At 43.6% G+C, this 15,950-nt stretch overlaps 1 protein-coding gene across 2 annotated transcripts; it reads right to left on the reverse strand.

The window, feature by feature from the left end:
- Positions 1–979: 979 nt before the first annotated feature.
- On the reverse strand, positions 980–1,522 carry LOC112413434 (60S ribosomal protein L21-like). 2 transcript variants are annotated; one of them, XM_024765388.1, is made up of 2 exons: positions 1,299–1,522; positions 980–1,259 (listed from the first exon to the last, which is right to left on the reverse strand). In XM_024765388.1, exons 1-2 carry the CDS (start codon positions 1,499–1,501, stop codon positions 980–982), a joined length of 483 nt encoding a protein of 160 aa, XP_024621156.1. In that variant the 5' UTR covers positions 1,502–1,522. The 2 variants fall into 2 exon arrangements, with proteins under 2 accessions (XP_024621156.1, XP_024621155.1); XM_024765387.1 differs by having other exon boundaries at positions 980–1,522.
- Positions 1,523–15,950: the final 14,428 nt, after the last annotated feature.

The following is a 15,950-nucleotide window of genomic DNA, read 5'->3' on the forward strand; positions in this document are numbered from 1 at the left end:
AGATGAATGGATAAAGAAGATGTGATATATACACTGGAATACTACTCAGCCATAAAAAAGAATGAAATTTTGCCATTTGCAGCAACATGGATGGATTTGAAGGGCATTATGTTAAGTGAAATAGTCAGACAGAGAAAGACAAATACTATATGATATCACTTATATGTGGAACATAAAAAATACAACAAACTAGTGAATATAACAAAAAAGAAGCAGACTCATCGATATAGAGAACAAGCTAGTAGTTACCAGTGAGGGCAGGGGCAATATAGCAATGGGAGTGGGAGGAACAAACTACTGGGTGTAAGATAGACTCAAGGATGTATTGTACAACACAAGGAATATAGCCAATATTTTGTAATAACTGTAAATGGAAAGTAACCTTTAATATAGTTTAAAATTGTTTTTTAATTTTTAAGTCAACTTGCAATGGTTTGCTTCATAAAATAGCAAAAGTGTGCTAAAATAACAGATAAATAAAAGGTCAGTATATTCATGTCTGCATCTGTATCTGACTGGTGAAGTAAAACACTTCATGAAGTAAAAATTTTCTGAATTTTATAAAAAAGAAATTACCTCTTGTTGAATTGTGGTTTAGTATCAAAGAAGGATATTCACAATTATCTGAAAAGACTAATGAAATATTTGTCCCTTTTCCAACTAAATATCTAGTTGAGTTCATATTTTCTTCACACGCTTTGACCAACACAACAGATTACAACAGACTGAATGCAGAAGCAAACATGAAAATCCAGCTGTCCTCTTTTAAGCCAGACACTAGAGAGAGTTGTAAAAATGCAAAACAATGCCACGCTTCTCACTAAATTTTTTGGTTTGGATAATGTAGTTATTTTTCATGAAAACATCTGTTATTTATGTTACTATGTATTGGGTTTATCATTGTTATTCTTAGGCAAAGAAATAAATATTTTATTTTATTTTATTTTACAGTCCAGGTCTTTTATTTTCTTTACACCCATCATGCCATGAATTCATAGGGAATGGGCTCCAACAGTCCAGGCTCCTTTCCATTGGTTATTACAAAGTGTGCTTCTCTGGGTGGAGCAGGCTGGCGCTTCAGTTGAACCCAAGTACCTTTCTCTTTGGCTTCCTTCTTTTTCTGATCATTTTCCTTCACCTGTTTCAGCAAGCTATCTCGGCTCTTAGAGTGCTTAATATGCTCGATATGCACATTAATTCCCTTGGCAAGAATCCTGCCCTTGGGGGCTTCCCTGGTGGCGCAGTGGTTGGGGGTCCGCCTGCCGATGCGGGGGATGCGGGTTTGTGCCCCGGTCAGCGTAACATTGTAGACTCTCCCAGTTTTGCCATGGTAACATTTGTGGGGCATTCCTTTTTGAACAGTGCCCATTCCCTTGATATCTACAATATCACCTTTCTTGTAGATTCGCATGTATGTGGCCAAAGGAACAACTGCATGTTTTCTAAAAGGCCTAGAGAACATGTAGCGGGTGCCCCTCCTCTTTCCTTTTGTGTTGGTCATTTTGGCCAATTACTGGAAGATGGCGATTCCGGCCCAGAAATAAATATTTTAAATGTCTGTTTGACTTTCTAATATGGTGAAGATTGATAGATAAAATAAAAGCTCAATAATATTTCATAGTGTGTATGGGACTGAGACCAAAAAGTATGAAAACTGCTGCCTAAGGTTACCAGCAGATGGCTCTCTTTAGTATGCAAAGAAGGACCTATACAGATGAGAAGACTAACACTGGCATATCCTGGAGCCTGCCTATGTGCCGGCCCTAGTCCTTAACCAAAGAATAGGAATATACCCCATATCAGCAGCCACCCTAATACAATGTCTTTATATATCTATACCATATCCTTCTCTACAGCAAAGTGTGAGCATCTTTTTGAATAAGAATCCTGACTTCTACTCGTTCATGTCCAGTAAGTACCTTACCAACAGTAAATATATTACAGACTGATTTTTACCAAGAAAACCTGTCTCGTAAGGGGTTTGTTCTCCTGAAGATGGACTCAATCAATTTGTTGTTGTACTGGCATTTACATAGCCTGGAATGGGGAAGGGGATGGATAAATCAGGAATTCAGGATTAACACACACACTACTATATATAAGACAGATAACCAACAAGGACCTACTGTATAGCACAGGGGACTCTACTCAATATTCTGTGATAACCTGTATGAGAAAAGAATCTGAAAAAGAATGAATGTATATATACGTATAACTGAATCACTTTGCCATACACCTGAAACGAACACAAAATTGTAAATCAACTATACTCCAATACAGTTTTTTTAATAAAAAATAATTTAATTAAAAATAAAAATACATAGCCTGGGAGGAAGTGCTCTGCCTCTTTCTGGAAGGCTCATTCTCTTCAACAAAAGGGGCCGTGAGGAAAGGACAGGACTCCTGTCTAGTTATCCAGACCAAACCAACACAATTTGACTTTCTCAAGGTAGTGTTGCAACCAGACATCCCACATCCTGCCAGCGATATTTGCCAGTCATAACACTCTGAAACAAATTAACTAATGCATAGCAAATAGGAGGCAGTTGAGTTTAACAACCTGAGGTTTGTAGAGGACTTCAACCTTTTCAAACCACCTACAGCTCTCACTGACTTCTTACAACACTGCTATGAGGTAGGGTGACCACTATTACTTTATTAACCAAAGAGCAAACAGGCAAGGAGAGATGGAATCACCCACCCACACCCACACAACAGCTTGGATGGGGCACATCAGTGCTGGAAGCTGGGGCTCCCAACCCCCAGCAGGTGCTCTTTCCAGCCCCCCGAGGGAGCTCTGATCCTTGCTGCCCTTTTGGTTTTGAAAGCGGCAAGGAGAAGGCCAGCAGCCATGTTTACTCTCACATTCTTGTTTCCTGTGTGCTCTGCTCTAATTCTTTTTTTTTTTTTTTTTTTTCGGTACGCGGGCCTCTCACTGTTGTGGCCTCTCCTGTTGTGGAGCACAGGCTCCGAACGCGCAGGCTCAGCGGCCATGGCTCACGGGCCCAGCCGCTCAGCGGCATGTGGGATCTTCCCGGACCGGGGCACGAACCCGTGTCCCCTGCATCGGCAGGCGGACTTTCAACCACTGTGCCACCAGGGAAGCCCTCTGCTCTAATTCTTTGATTCGGAAGCAAAAGTACTTCTTTTTTTAAGTAAATTTCATCTCTCCCTGGCATATTTTCATCTTTAAAAATGTCTCATATGTCACTGAGATTCCTTATTGACACCCCAATAAATCACAACTCAAAACCAGCTGGTCGGAAAAAAGCCAATCTGGCTCTGTGGTGTAGTGATGTAACTACCAGCCCTCTCTCTTATGTCTTGCCTAGTAATACACATCAAAGTGCTGAAGTTGTAACATATAGACACATATATATTCTGGCAGTACATGTTCCCATATTTTCCAGATGATTACATACAAATCAAGTATAGAGAGCACTTTCCAAAAATAATTTGCCATTAGAAAAGATATAGGAGCTAAAGACCAAAACACCCCAGAACTTCAGGGTTTCCTGCTTCATGTCACTCGTTGTTTCAGGTGTCTGGAATAATAATTTGGGTCTAGAACACTAGTAGTTCAGAACACACGTGGGAAGCCATGTGAGGTTCTATGGGATAAGACGGGGGTATTTATATGCAGGCTCACATGTTTTTGCTTCCAGGCTATAACTACACGGGGTATCTTCTTAGGAGGCCACAGACAGTCTGGATGCACATTTTCAAAGACATCATGGATCCCAAGCAGGGTCAGTTTTGTACTCAGATCTGACAGGCCACTCTTGTGTAATCAAGTTATGACTATTTTCCTAGTGATCTTCTCACCTCCACCCACTTCCAAGTCATGGACACCAAAGCATGCAGAGTGCACTCACCTGAGACCAGCTCCCATTCCAGAACTCAGGTCTTCCAAAGACTCACATCTACTGAGGTCCTCCGAGAGTTGTGGCGCTTTCATTTCATGAATATTAGTAAAAAACAAGGAATGCTAGACTTGAGGCAGGGCTGTTTCTTTAAATCCCAAGGTGATCAGTTTGTAGTGATCAATGGAGAGGTCCCTTCTCCTCTCCACCCCTTATTTCTGTCCCCTGCTCTTAGTTTTCTCTTCTGACAATGCCTCAGGTTCTTCAGACAAGGGCCTTCATCGCAGCCAAGGCACATGTAGCCCCTGAGCTTGCTTTCCTGTTACTGACTCCCAATTCTGGGATGATGGGATCGGCCTTGGTGGGCCACACCCTAATTACAAGCTGATTATAACACTTTCCAGCTGCTGATACAGAGGCCTGCTTGTCAACTCCTCTTAAAGTTTTCCCAGAGGCTTTCAGATGTTTGTGATGCTGAACTTTGCCAAAATATGATTCGTGTGTTCCGAGACGGAGGCTTTTCAAGTCAGAGAGACCTAGGTTCAAATCCCAACTTTCCTATACCCCATATCTAGCCCTTGAGCAAGGTACTTAACTCCTCTGAACCTCAGCTTTCTCATCTGTAAATGGGAGACAAAAATAGCCATTTGTGAAAATTAAAGGAGGTAATTTCCCAGAACAAGGTTTAGCAGATAAATGTGGTTCTTTTGCCTTCTATACTCTTACAAAATGTAAGGAGAGAAAATCAAGTGAGTTAATACAGAAGAGCAATAGCTCTTTCTAATTCTGTCTCTAATCCTTCTGCTGTGAACTATCCACTTTATATTCACAGATCCAGCAGAAGCTATTACACATGGGCTTACAGCCTCAAGACTTATAGCCCCAGCTACACCCCCTTTCTTGGTGAGGGGAGGATGTTGACAAAAGTCTAGAAAGATTAGCTCTCCCAACCACAGGTTAAACCACTGGCTGATAAACTGCCTACAGATTGGAATCAGCTGGAAAGCTATGGAAAAACAGCAAAGTGTTTCCCACCCTCAGAGATTCTGATTGAATTGGCCTAGGGTGAGGCCTGGGTCTCTGTATTTTTAAAGGCTCCACACATGATTCAAGTATTCAAAGAACTGACAGCCAGTGGGTTCTGATTGAAAAGCATAAGGATTATCCCAGAGGGAACTTTGACTTGATTCATGACATTAAGATGTTTGTTCCCCTGGAGCCGGCAATAACCCCAGCCAGCAATTGTTCCAGGGAATCTTGCTCCAGTCACTTGTTCACATTTAGAATTTTAAATTCAGCCCCAAAGCCTCAACTACCTCTGATCTTGTGTCAAGCAAATACAGCCTCCCCGCTGTGGGTGGCAGGCTGAGAAGGGGATGCGCCTTGCTGTTTTTTTTCTGTTATTCAGTCCACCACCACCAACTGGTTAAACTCTAAAACATTCAAGCAAAGAAGAAAGCATCTTTTACACGCCTCTCTCCTCAAGTGAGAATTAGGTTGCATTAAAAAAAGTGTAAAGAATCTCCAGTTTTATTCTCCAGACTTGTACACAGAGATCCAAGCCAGGGGGTGGGGGAGAAAGGGGGCAAAGGGAGATTGGAGTGAGGACAGGGACAGCTAAAGGAACAAGAGCCTATTAGGGGAAGAGTTTTCAGACAGCTGTGTTCTATAGTTTATGTCACTAGAACCCGGGCTGAACCACCACCATCTAGGCAAGAAGTGAGGAACTCCAGTTGGGGGAATGTCCTGGCTTCTTGCAGACTTTCCACGAGGGACCCTAGTTATATGAAAACAGTTGGTGGCTGTGACTTCTAGGGTGTGCTGCCACCTTCTGGAGAAGGCATTTATTTATCCCACATCACTCCTTAGTAGAGCATGTAACACAACCCAACTTACAGATGGGGAAACTGAGCCTCTGAGAGGCAACTCACTCGGCCTCAAACAAGGTCAAGCTCAAATCCACGTCTTCCAAGTTCAGTGTCTTTTCCAGGACCCCACACATGATTAAGATGATGCTTCTTTCCTGAAAGCACAGTAGAAGTGTGGGATTTAAATCACAGGACAGCTGTTGAGAGGCAAGCCCGCAAAACAGAGAAAAGGAGGTCTGAGGTGTCCAGAAGGAGGAAATGACCCGTGGGAGTCTCAGCCATGGGAGAGAGTTGTGTGCTGCAAGCAGAAAAGACACATACCTGGGTCTGAGAGCATAAGGCTCGTGGTAGCCCTGAAAACTCTTATTCAGAGCTGTTACAAGCTGACTCAAGAGGCAATTGTGAGCTATTTATCCCCAAATTAGTCCTTTTTGACCATGTTTTACCAAGCTAAGGTTTTTCTAGAGTAGCAGCTATGGCAGCCATCCCTAAATTGCTCAAATCACAGTCCGTGGAGGATATGTTTTTCCATCCTGTTTCTCACACTTTGGTCCAAACTTGTCAGGTATAACAGCTCGGTGTTTGCTAGGAACTCAGTATTCCTGAATCCTCAAGTGCCTTCTCCTGTGGCTTTTGGCCCAAAATTCAACGTAGTCTCCTGGTAAATTAGGCTGAGTGGTGTAGAGTTGCAGCATGACAGCCAGAAGATACAAGCAGGCCTGACAGCCGCTAGGCCTCTTTCCCTCATCCTCACTTCAGCCTTCTAGATTTTATCACACTGGAGATAAACTCAAGGAAATACTTTCCTAGGAAAAGTAGAGGAGAGAGAGTATTTCTCCTAAAGGCCTAGGGTAGAGCTGATCAAGTCACCCACTGGAGTCTTCCCAGCCCAGGCACATCTCCAGACCCATCTTAGCACCATGCCCAGCCATGCAGAAAGGAGAGAGAAACTATGCTCGAATATCCTGAAGGAGAAGGAACAAAAGAGGTTCTGTCCTAGGAAGCAAGAACAGTTCAGCCTCTTTGTAGCTAGAGGAAAGCTCCGCCTATGAAGTCAGGACCTAATAAATGTCCTGGGGCCTATCCCCTGGCCCCCAGCTTCCCAATGCTCCTCAGGAGTGGCAGACAGGAGCCTGAGGTCGCTACATGGAGGCCACAAGCCTGAGGAGCCCGGCATCTGCTCTTGGGAACAAGGCTGCTGACTGGCTTCCCCAGGCCTCCCCCTTAAGTTGTTCAGAGGAGCAATTCTGAAGCCCCTGTTTGGGGTCATTTTCCCAGCACCTTATACAGCAAATAACCTTGAGGCAATAGTTTCCAACACTGGGTTTTCAAGGTAGCCTATGGTTGTCCAAAGTCTCCCAAACTTTTATTTCTATGTCTGTCTCCCCCACGGGGCTGCAAATACCTTGAGGAGTAGAGCAGTTTTCTTTTTTCTTTTTTTCTGTATCCCTACTGCCTAGTGTATAGGCCCAAACATAAAAAAAAAAGCTTAATAAATGTGGAACACAGACATAAGTGAATGCACTTGTCTACAGTGCCCCAGGTTCCCAAGTTACCCATGCGGCTCACTTCTTGGGTCTCTGAATGCCTCGCTCCTTCCAGCCCCCGCCACGTGGCAGCCTAAGACCTACCGTCTCAGCCTCTCACTGGGCACCAGTCAGATTCTGACCTCATGGCATGACCCCCGGATATTAGTGAAGCCCTATACGGAAATTTGCCCCTTGTCCTAAACAGTAAATTGTACAAAATATTGGTCCTTTACTTGTTTTCAAGAGAAATACACATTTTAAATATATAAATAAAATCATGGCCTTGGTATGTATAGTTCAGTACTTTGAGCTCTTCAGAGATGGGATCCTATAAAAATTTCACAAGTAGTCTCCTTCAAAGAAGTGAGAGAGACCGTTACATGATGGATGACTCTGAGAGATGCTAAAGTAATTCTCTGAAATTTTTCTGAAGTTTTTCTATGAGCCTCAAAATCAGCAGAATCTCACCTTCTCTTTGCATGAAACAGTAGACTCTAACCATCAAAAGGGTTGCAGTCATTTCAGAAGTGGAAATAAATAACCCTCTCCTATCAGCTGTCTTCTTTTTGTTTCACACGCACACCAGTGAACTAGTCTTTACTGAACACCTGTTATGTGCATGTGATATTTCTCTGTACCCACAATTCAGCACTTAGCTCATATTATCTCCCAGACAAAATTAAATTCTTTGAGAAGACCTGAATTTTTCTCATAGTTCTTTCTAACTCTCCAAAGCTCAAGTCTAGCCCTGAATAGTCATACAATACAAGCTGATGACTTCTGAGTCTTTCCTGAGCCTTAGAATAAGAGAGCACCAATTTCCCGATTGACAATTTACCCACAAAATTACAAAATCAGAGGATATTAATCACATATACTTGCATGTGTTATTAAAACATCTCTGTGATGCCATGTTTACCACAAGCAGTCAAATTATACAAAACCTTTATAAATTAAGTCAGGAAAAGCAGAACAAGGCCAGCCTCCTATCCAAATGCCAGGGACACAGCTCAAGCTCTAGAGTGGGATACACAAAAAATAATAATAATCTTAAAACAATGTAGCAAGGGCTATTAAACATGCCAACGTTCATAGCAGCAGTATTTACAATAGTCAAGACATGGAAGCAACCTAAATGTCCATCAACCGAGTAATGAATAAAGAAGATGTGGGGCTTCTCTGGTGGTGCAGTGGTTGAGAGTCCGCCTGCCAACGCAGGGGATGCGGGTTTGTGCCCCGGTCCGGGAGGATCCCACGTGCCGCGGAGCGGCTGGGCCCATTAGCCATGGCCGCTGGGCCTGCGTGTCCGGAGCCTGTGCTCCGCAACGGGAGAGGCCGCAACAGTGAGAGGCCCGCGTACCGCAAAAAAAAAAAAAAGAAGATGTGGTACATATATACCATGGAATATTACTCAGCCACAAAAAAGAACAAAATAATGCCATTTGCAGCAACATGGATGGACCTAGAGATTATCATACAAAAAATATGGAATAAAAAAAAAGATACAAATGATCTTATTTTCAAAACAGAAACTCACAGACTTAGAAAACAAACTTATGGTTACCAAAGGGGAAAGGGGGTGAGGGATAAATTAGGAATTTGGGAGTAACATATACACACTACTATATATAAAATGGATAACTAACAAGGACCTACTGTATAGCACAGGGAACTCTACTCAATATTCTGTGATAACCTATATGAGAAAAAAATCTGAATATATATATATATATATTCTTTTTCAGAATAGGGCTATTAAAGAGGTATGCACAAGAGCTATGAGAGGTCAAAAGCAAGACTCCTGGATCCTGAATGAGAAGAGGGAGGGTTCATGGAGGAGTTGACCCCTGAGCTGGGTGCTGGAATATACGTCAGCACTTAGAGGCAAGATGCGGGGAGAAGGCGACACATGTCAGGCACAGGAGTGGGCGCTCTTCCGGGAATGGAAGATGTTCTGAGCAGCTGGAGCACTGGAGCAGGGAGCATGGTGGGAGGGCGTCCAAGGTTTGGAATGCATCCTATAGCCAATAGGAAGGGGAGCCTGTGGGTGTTTGAGACAAGATGTCGTGTAACCGGATTTGGGGTCTAGAAAGCTATGTCTGGAAGACCTGGAGAGAATGAATTGAGGAGGAAAGAAAATGATGAAGGAAAGGGGCAGACACAGCTCTCTCCCTTCCTTCCTCCAGAAGACGTGCAAATCATTCCCACGGGTGTCACACTGTTACCGGGAAGCAGCTCTGGTTCATTCTGGGAGAGTCAGACCCTACTTGTGAAGTCTGCATTTCAACACCCACCCCATGGAACTTGATTTAGGACAACTGACACTGCAGAGGTAATTGTCCCATTTCCATCCCAGCCGTTACTTGTGCACCAAACATTCTAAAACAAAATATGATGACTCCATTGACAAATATCCTGTGTTGAGTTCTCTAGTTTCTCAGCACCCCGAAGTTCCAATATCTCCCTTGATTGTTTTAAAATGACAATTTCCTTAGCAGCTACTCTCATATTATCTGACAAGAATTTGTTAACTCCTTTCAATGCCAGAGAAGATATCCAAGGGCATTTGTCTCTGATCCTATAAACTGTGGCAACAGAGTTGGGGTTCAATTTTTGTAGCTCTGGGCAGGCATCAAGCCTGTATTGGAGTCGATGAAATACAGTGACCAAACTGTTCTCTTGAAATGAATTTCAGAAGAGCTAGAACTCTGCTCCTATTCCCTTCTGGAGCTCTGAAATTGCTTCCTTATCTTTTACCTTTCTTTTTTCCCCAGGAAGAACGATTAAGTTGATCTGCAGTTTCTCCTTACTCCCTAAAGAAAGACCAATTGCTCCAAAGGTATTTTGAACTCTTTCCTATTTTAAATGCTGTCTCCCTGTGAAGCCAAAATAGACCCACCTGTCTTTCAGTTTAACTCCTTGGGAGGAAAAAAGTGAGTCAGAATCAAGTCTTTTTGCAAAAAGGACTGCTGAGTTTTCTACTCATTTGGACTGGAAAACAAGATCTCCTGTCTGACAATGAGAATACACACAAGAAAGCAGGGTGTCCCCTTGTCTAAGCATCAGGCACCTCTGTACTGGAGGTGGGCTCAGGAGACCCATCAGGCCTGCTGTCATTTCTGGTTTTCTCGTCTGTCTTCCCCTCCACATGTCAAGCAGGGGCTGAGTCTGACTCATCTCTGCACTGGCACTGCCTGTCACAGTGGACGGTGCACCATCATAAGGATAACTTCAATTCAGCAAGAGCCTGCTCCATCCTGGGCACTGGGCCGGCTGCTTCAGGAAGATATGGTGGTGCTTAATTTACTCAACATCCCCATTTCACATATGGAAAGGATATGACCCCCATTTCACATATGGAAAGGATATGATCCCCATTTCACATATGGAAAGGATATGACCCCCATTTCACATATGGAAAGGATATGACCCCCATTTCACATATGGAAAATTGAAGCTCACGAGGTTTATTCAACTTACTCAAAGTTACATACCCAGGAAGTGTCAGCAAAGATTTGAGCTCACTCCTTGTAACTCCAAACCCACGCCCTTTCCACTCACCATGCTACCTCCAAAGGGGTGAACTGGTTGCTGTTTGAGGGCTTCCATTTTGAGCTAATTCTCCAAAGTCCAAGTACTGTGTGTGGACTGATTCACTTGACATAATTATGTTTTAAAGCAAATGTCTATAAGCAAATTCAAACTTCCATTTGACTTGCACTATAAAATTTTTAAATATATATTTTTTTATTGGAAAAATATCCCCTGTAAGACCAAGGTCTAAACTTTTTAGCACAGCAACTATAACAGACTCCTAGAACATGTTACTCAAAGGATGAGCCTCAGACCAGCAGCAGCAGCTGGGAGCTTTATAAAAGTGCAGAATCTCAGGGTCCAAAATATTGGATCAGAGTCTACATTTTAATAAAATTAGGTGATTGGTACGTGCATTATCATTATCACTAGCCTTCTTAAACCTTCATAGCATGTTCCCCAGTTACCCCCTATGTTATTTATCTCACCATCCCTGCTCCTCTCCCAGGCTCCAGACAGCCTTTCCATATATAGGATTTCTGTGACCTCACCCTCACCCATTGATAAGAGTAGATTACATGGCATCATGCCTATGGTAGGTCTCCCTAAGGATGATTGACGAATGAATACTTACAAACAAACTCAGAACCACAATCTAGCCACGATGTACTTCAATAAACTGGTTTCCACAAATTGACTCAGTAATTTAATCCAGTGGTTCTGAACCCTGGACTCACATTAGAACCACATGGGGAACTTTCAGAAAACACTGACACCCAGGTTCCACCTAAGCCCAATTAAATCAGATTCTAACGTGCAGTAGAGTCGAGAGCTTGGCCTGGCTTGTCAAATCCTGTGCCTAGTAAACACTCAATAAGTGCCTGTTGAATTAATGAATCCATTAAAGTTGAAATGCCATTATTTACCCATAGTGATATTTAAACTCACTGAGAATCCAGAGTTTTTATTCAAGTCACTTATCCAACTGGAATTTTGCTTTCCCTGACTTAATCACAAAACTAATCCTCTTGTTTCTTACTAGAATATTGTGCATCTAAATTAGCAACTCTGGATTATGGCATTATGCTTACAAGGCATTATGCTTACAAGCAATTCTACTCCACAATAGTAGTAGGAAGTGAGGACAGACACAAGCTGGGATGGACGTGCTCAGGTAGGATTCTAGTTAGAGCTGCATTTGGGGTTTGAAAGCCTCTGAGCACACAGTAAAATAGTATGGCAGCTTCATGCATTTTCTGCCTGGGGAGTATGGTAGGCTGATTGCACTGATGGCCCAGTTAAGGCTTTCGGGGTCTCCATGCTCCCTGCAATGTGATTTATGGCTCCTCCCATCACAATCTGGAGTTTCTTCCCCACTTCCTGCATCTGAGCTTTGACTAATAGAACACAACAGATGTGATGGAGCCCTTGTTCCAAGCCTGGTCCGCAGGAGCCCTTGCACATTCCCACTCTTTTCTATTGAAACCTTCCATGACCATGTGAACAAATTGGGCTAGCCTGCTGGAGGATGAGACCACATGGAGGAGAACCGGTTATTCCAACAAAGCCCACAAAAGCCCAGCCAAGATCAGCAGAGCAGCATGCCCATCCCACAGCTGGCTGAAGTCACGTTTGTCAGCCAGGCTAAGACCAGAAGGATCATCCAGCTGATGGGTAGACCATCGGCAATAAGAAATGCTTTTTTTTTTTTAACATCTTTATCGGAGTATAATTACTTTAAAATGTTGTGTTCGTTTCTGCTGTATAACAAAGTGAATCAGCTATATGTATACATATATCCCCATATCCCCTCCCTCTAGCGTCTCCCTCCCACACTCCCTATCCCACCCCTCTAGGTGGTCACAAAGCACCAAGCTGATCTCCCTGTGCTATGGAGCTTCTTCCCACTAGCTGTCTATTTTATATTCAGTAGTGTATATATGTCAATGCTACTCTCTCACTTTGTCCCAGCTTATGCTTCCCCCTCCCTGTGTCCTCAAGTCCATTCTCTAAGTCTGTGTCTTTATTCCTGTCCTGCTCCTAGGTTCATCAGAACCATTTTTATTTTATTTTTTAGATTCCGTATATATGTGTTAGCATATGGTTTGGGTTTTTTTCTGACTTACTTCACTCTGTATGACAGACTCTAGGTCCATCCACCTCACCACAAATAACTCAATTTCGTTTCTCTTTATGGCTGAGTAATATTCCATTGTATATATGTGCCACATCTTCTTTATCCACTCATCTGTCGATGGACACTTAGGTTGCTTCCATGTCCTGGCTATTGTAAATAGTGCTGCAATGAATATTGTTGTACATGACTCTTTGTGAATTGTTGTTTTCTCAGTGTATATGCCCAGTAGTGGGATTGCTGGGTCATATGGTAGTTGTATTTTTAGTTTTTTAAGGAACCTCCATACTGTTCTCCATAGTGGCTGTATCAATTTACATTCCCACTAGCAGTGTAGGAGGGTTCCCTTTTCTCTACACCCTCTGCAGCATTTATTGTGTGTAGATTTTTTGATGATGGCCATTCTGACCCGTGTGAGGTGATACCTCATTGTAGTTTTGATTTGTATTTCTCTAATGCTAGTGATGCTTATTGTTTTAAGCTAATTTGGGGGTCGTTTGTTATGCAGCAATAGCCAACTGAGGCAAGGCAAGTGAGTGATGGGGCTGTTTCTTTAAGATCAGAATGGTTTAACTTGGTAATGGAGGCTGTTGGGCTGCACCCCACAGACCTACAAGGCCTGCGCTTGCCCAGCTTCAAGAACGAAGAAAGAGACCAGAGTCAGCAATAGGGACATTAATGGGTTAATGGATGGGGGAGCTTACACGTCTGGAGCAAGGTCCTGGAGTGACACGTCACCACGTGCAGCAGATGGCGTGCAGGACATGGCGGCAGGCTTCGCTCCAGGGAGGGAAGGGGAAACTTCCAGTTATAGGGGAACTGACATCAGGTGGGTTCATTAGTAATCAGGGAAACCAGCAGAGGGGCACACACCTCACCGCCCCTTTGATAAGAATAATCACTAGCTGGGGCCTGGGGCAAGTACATAGGAAGGTCAGTCTTGTGTGTGGGGTGTAGGTGAAGCAGGCACTGGTCAAGCAGGGGATGTACAGAGAGCAAGAGAACGGCCATCTTGAGTGGCCTGTCCATACAGAGGCTAAGTGTCATCTTCCTGGTTCCACATCAGAATAAAATCTATCTCTGTAAAAACTAGCAGTTTCTTATTTCTTCTCCCAGGAAACATTAGTATTATGAATGCATACATGCTCTGTTTACCAGTTAATATATATACTTTTTTCCTTATTACCCTGCCAGTTGAGCACAGAGCAATGATCATCAAGTCTGTCCTGTTAATAACCACATGTCATATTAACTACTGAGCTGAATTAACTTTGGTGCTCTGCTCAGTTTTCAGTCAATACAACAGGCCAAGCACAAAGACTGCATCAACACCTTCACAGTGCTTTTCAAAGAAGTCACCTCTGCCCAGTTCATATGCAAGTCATGAGAAGGATTTCACCCTACTAAGCAGAGGCCATAAGCCCACAGTTCTTCCCTCAGGGAAGAACCAGACAGCTCCATTCCAGCTCTGAGCAGAATCCCAGGGGTTCTTCCCTGGAACACTTTGAGACTCCCCAGAGCACACAACAGCTCTTTGATCTTCTTTGGTAGAGACTCTTGCTTTATGAGTTAGTATTATTTGCCATTTATTGAATTTTAACAATGTGCTGAGCACATTCAGGGAGCAAGGATTGGGTGCAAATCCTGACCAGAATGCTGGTCATATTACCAAGGCGAGCTTTCAAGTAATGTTATCTTCCAAAAATTCAGGAGGAATAGAACAGAAACACCTTTGCAGTCGAATAATGGCTCCAGTACGTGGTCCCTCTGGTAAACAGAGATATAAGAAGATGTGAACTAGAAGTTTTAGTTGAGGCACCAGAACTAAAATTGCCACATTCTAGAGTGGATGTGAGACAATCGTGTGTAGGATTTACATTCAAGGTGATCAGAGTTCATTCATGTGACTCTGACCTTTGAACCACTCTCATATCTCACACCCAGTCTTCTCTCACATAAAATGATAAGGGTTAGAATTAGGAGAAACATTTATGAGAGACCTATTGGTATGCTGAGCCCAGATACTTCTTCAGGGGTCTCTGGCTTCAAGCCTAAGGAAAGGGGCCACAGCAAGAACACCTGGAGAGTCTGACATCTGGTATGGCCCATCGTTGAGGACTAGACGCAGGTCCCTCTTGTGAGGGCACCAGCAGGAGGCCCTCTTAGATGCTCTCTCAGATGGCTGCCTAAAGGGGCAGCAAGATGCCAGAAGCACCAGCAGATGCCTAGGGCTGAGCAAGAGGAGGCAACAAACCACACTGGGAGCACTGCCCTCTCTAAGAGAAAGTGCAGGTGAGAGATCACCGGCCGTTGGGATGAGCAGAAGCAGGTGGGGACGGGAGGTCTCTGAAGAACCTACAAAAGTGCAAATAAGGAAAGGAGTCCACTTTCAACACCTGCCAGACTCGAGGACAGAATGCCAGCTCCTCATGGCGTCAGTCAAGCTCCAGCTTTCCCGGCCTCTTCTCTTCTCCTACTCATGCTGCTACCCTGGAGGGTCAGAAAGTGAGGTTAGCAAGAGGGACAAGGGCAAAATATAATGTCAGGGAAAGTGAAAAAGCAGCCCAAAGCAAGAGCAAGGCTTCAGTGCGTCTTGGTGGGGGAAAATAACTGGAATGGATTCTCACAGTCCTGGAGGCCCAAAGTCCAAAATCGGTTTCACTGGGTCGAAACTGAGGTGTCTGCTGGCAAGGCCACGCTCCCTCTGGAGAGTCTACGAGAGGGTCAGTCCCGCTTCTCGCAGCTTCTGGTGGCCGCCAGCATTCCTTGTCTCGGGGCTGCATCACTCCAATCTCTGTCTCTGTGGTCACACCACCCTCTCCTCTTCTGTCCGTGTAATAAAACGTCCCTTGGTTTCCCTCTTATTAAGGATACGTGTGACGGATTTAGGGCTCACCTTGATTATCCAAGATAATCTCTCTACCTCAATATCCTTAATTTAATCCCACCTTTTGTCCTATAAGTTATAATTCACCCTTTTACCATATAGGGTAGTATTCGCAGAGTCCAGGGATTAGAATGT

The sequence above is a fragment of the Neophocaena asiaeorientalis genome, unplaced genomic scaffold (assembly GCF_003031525.2).
Source record: "Neophocaena asiaeorientalis asiaeorientalis breed wild unplaced genomic scaffold, Neophocaena_asiaeorientalis_V1.1 scaffold198, whole genome shotgun sequence".
Lineage (NCBI taxonomy): Eukaryota > Metazoa > Chordata > Mammalia > Artiodactyla > Phocoenidae > Neophocaena > Neophocaena asiaeorientalis.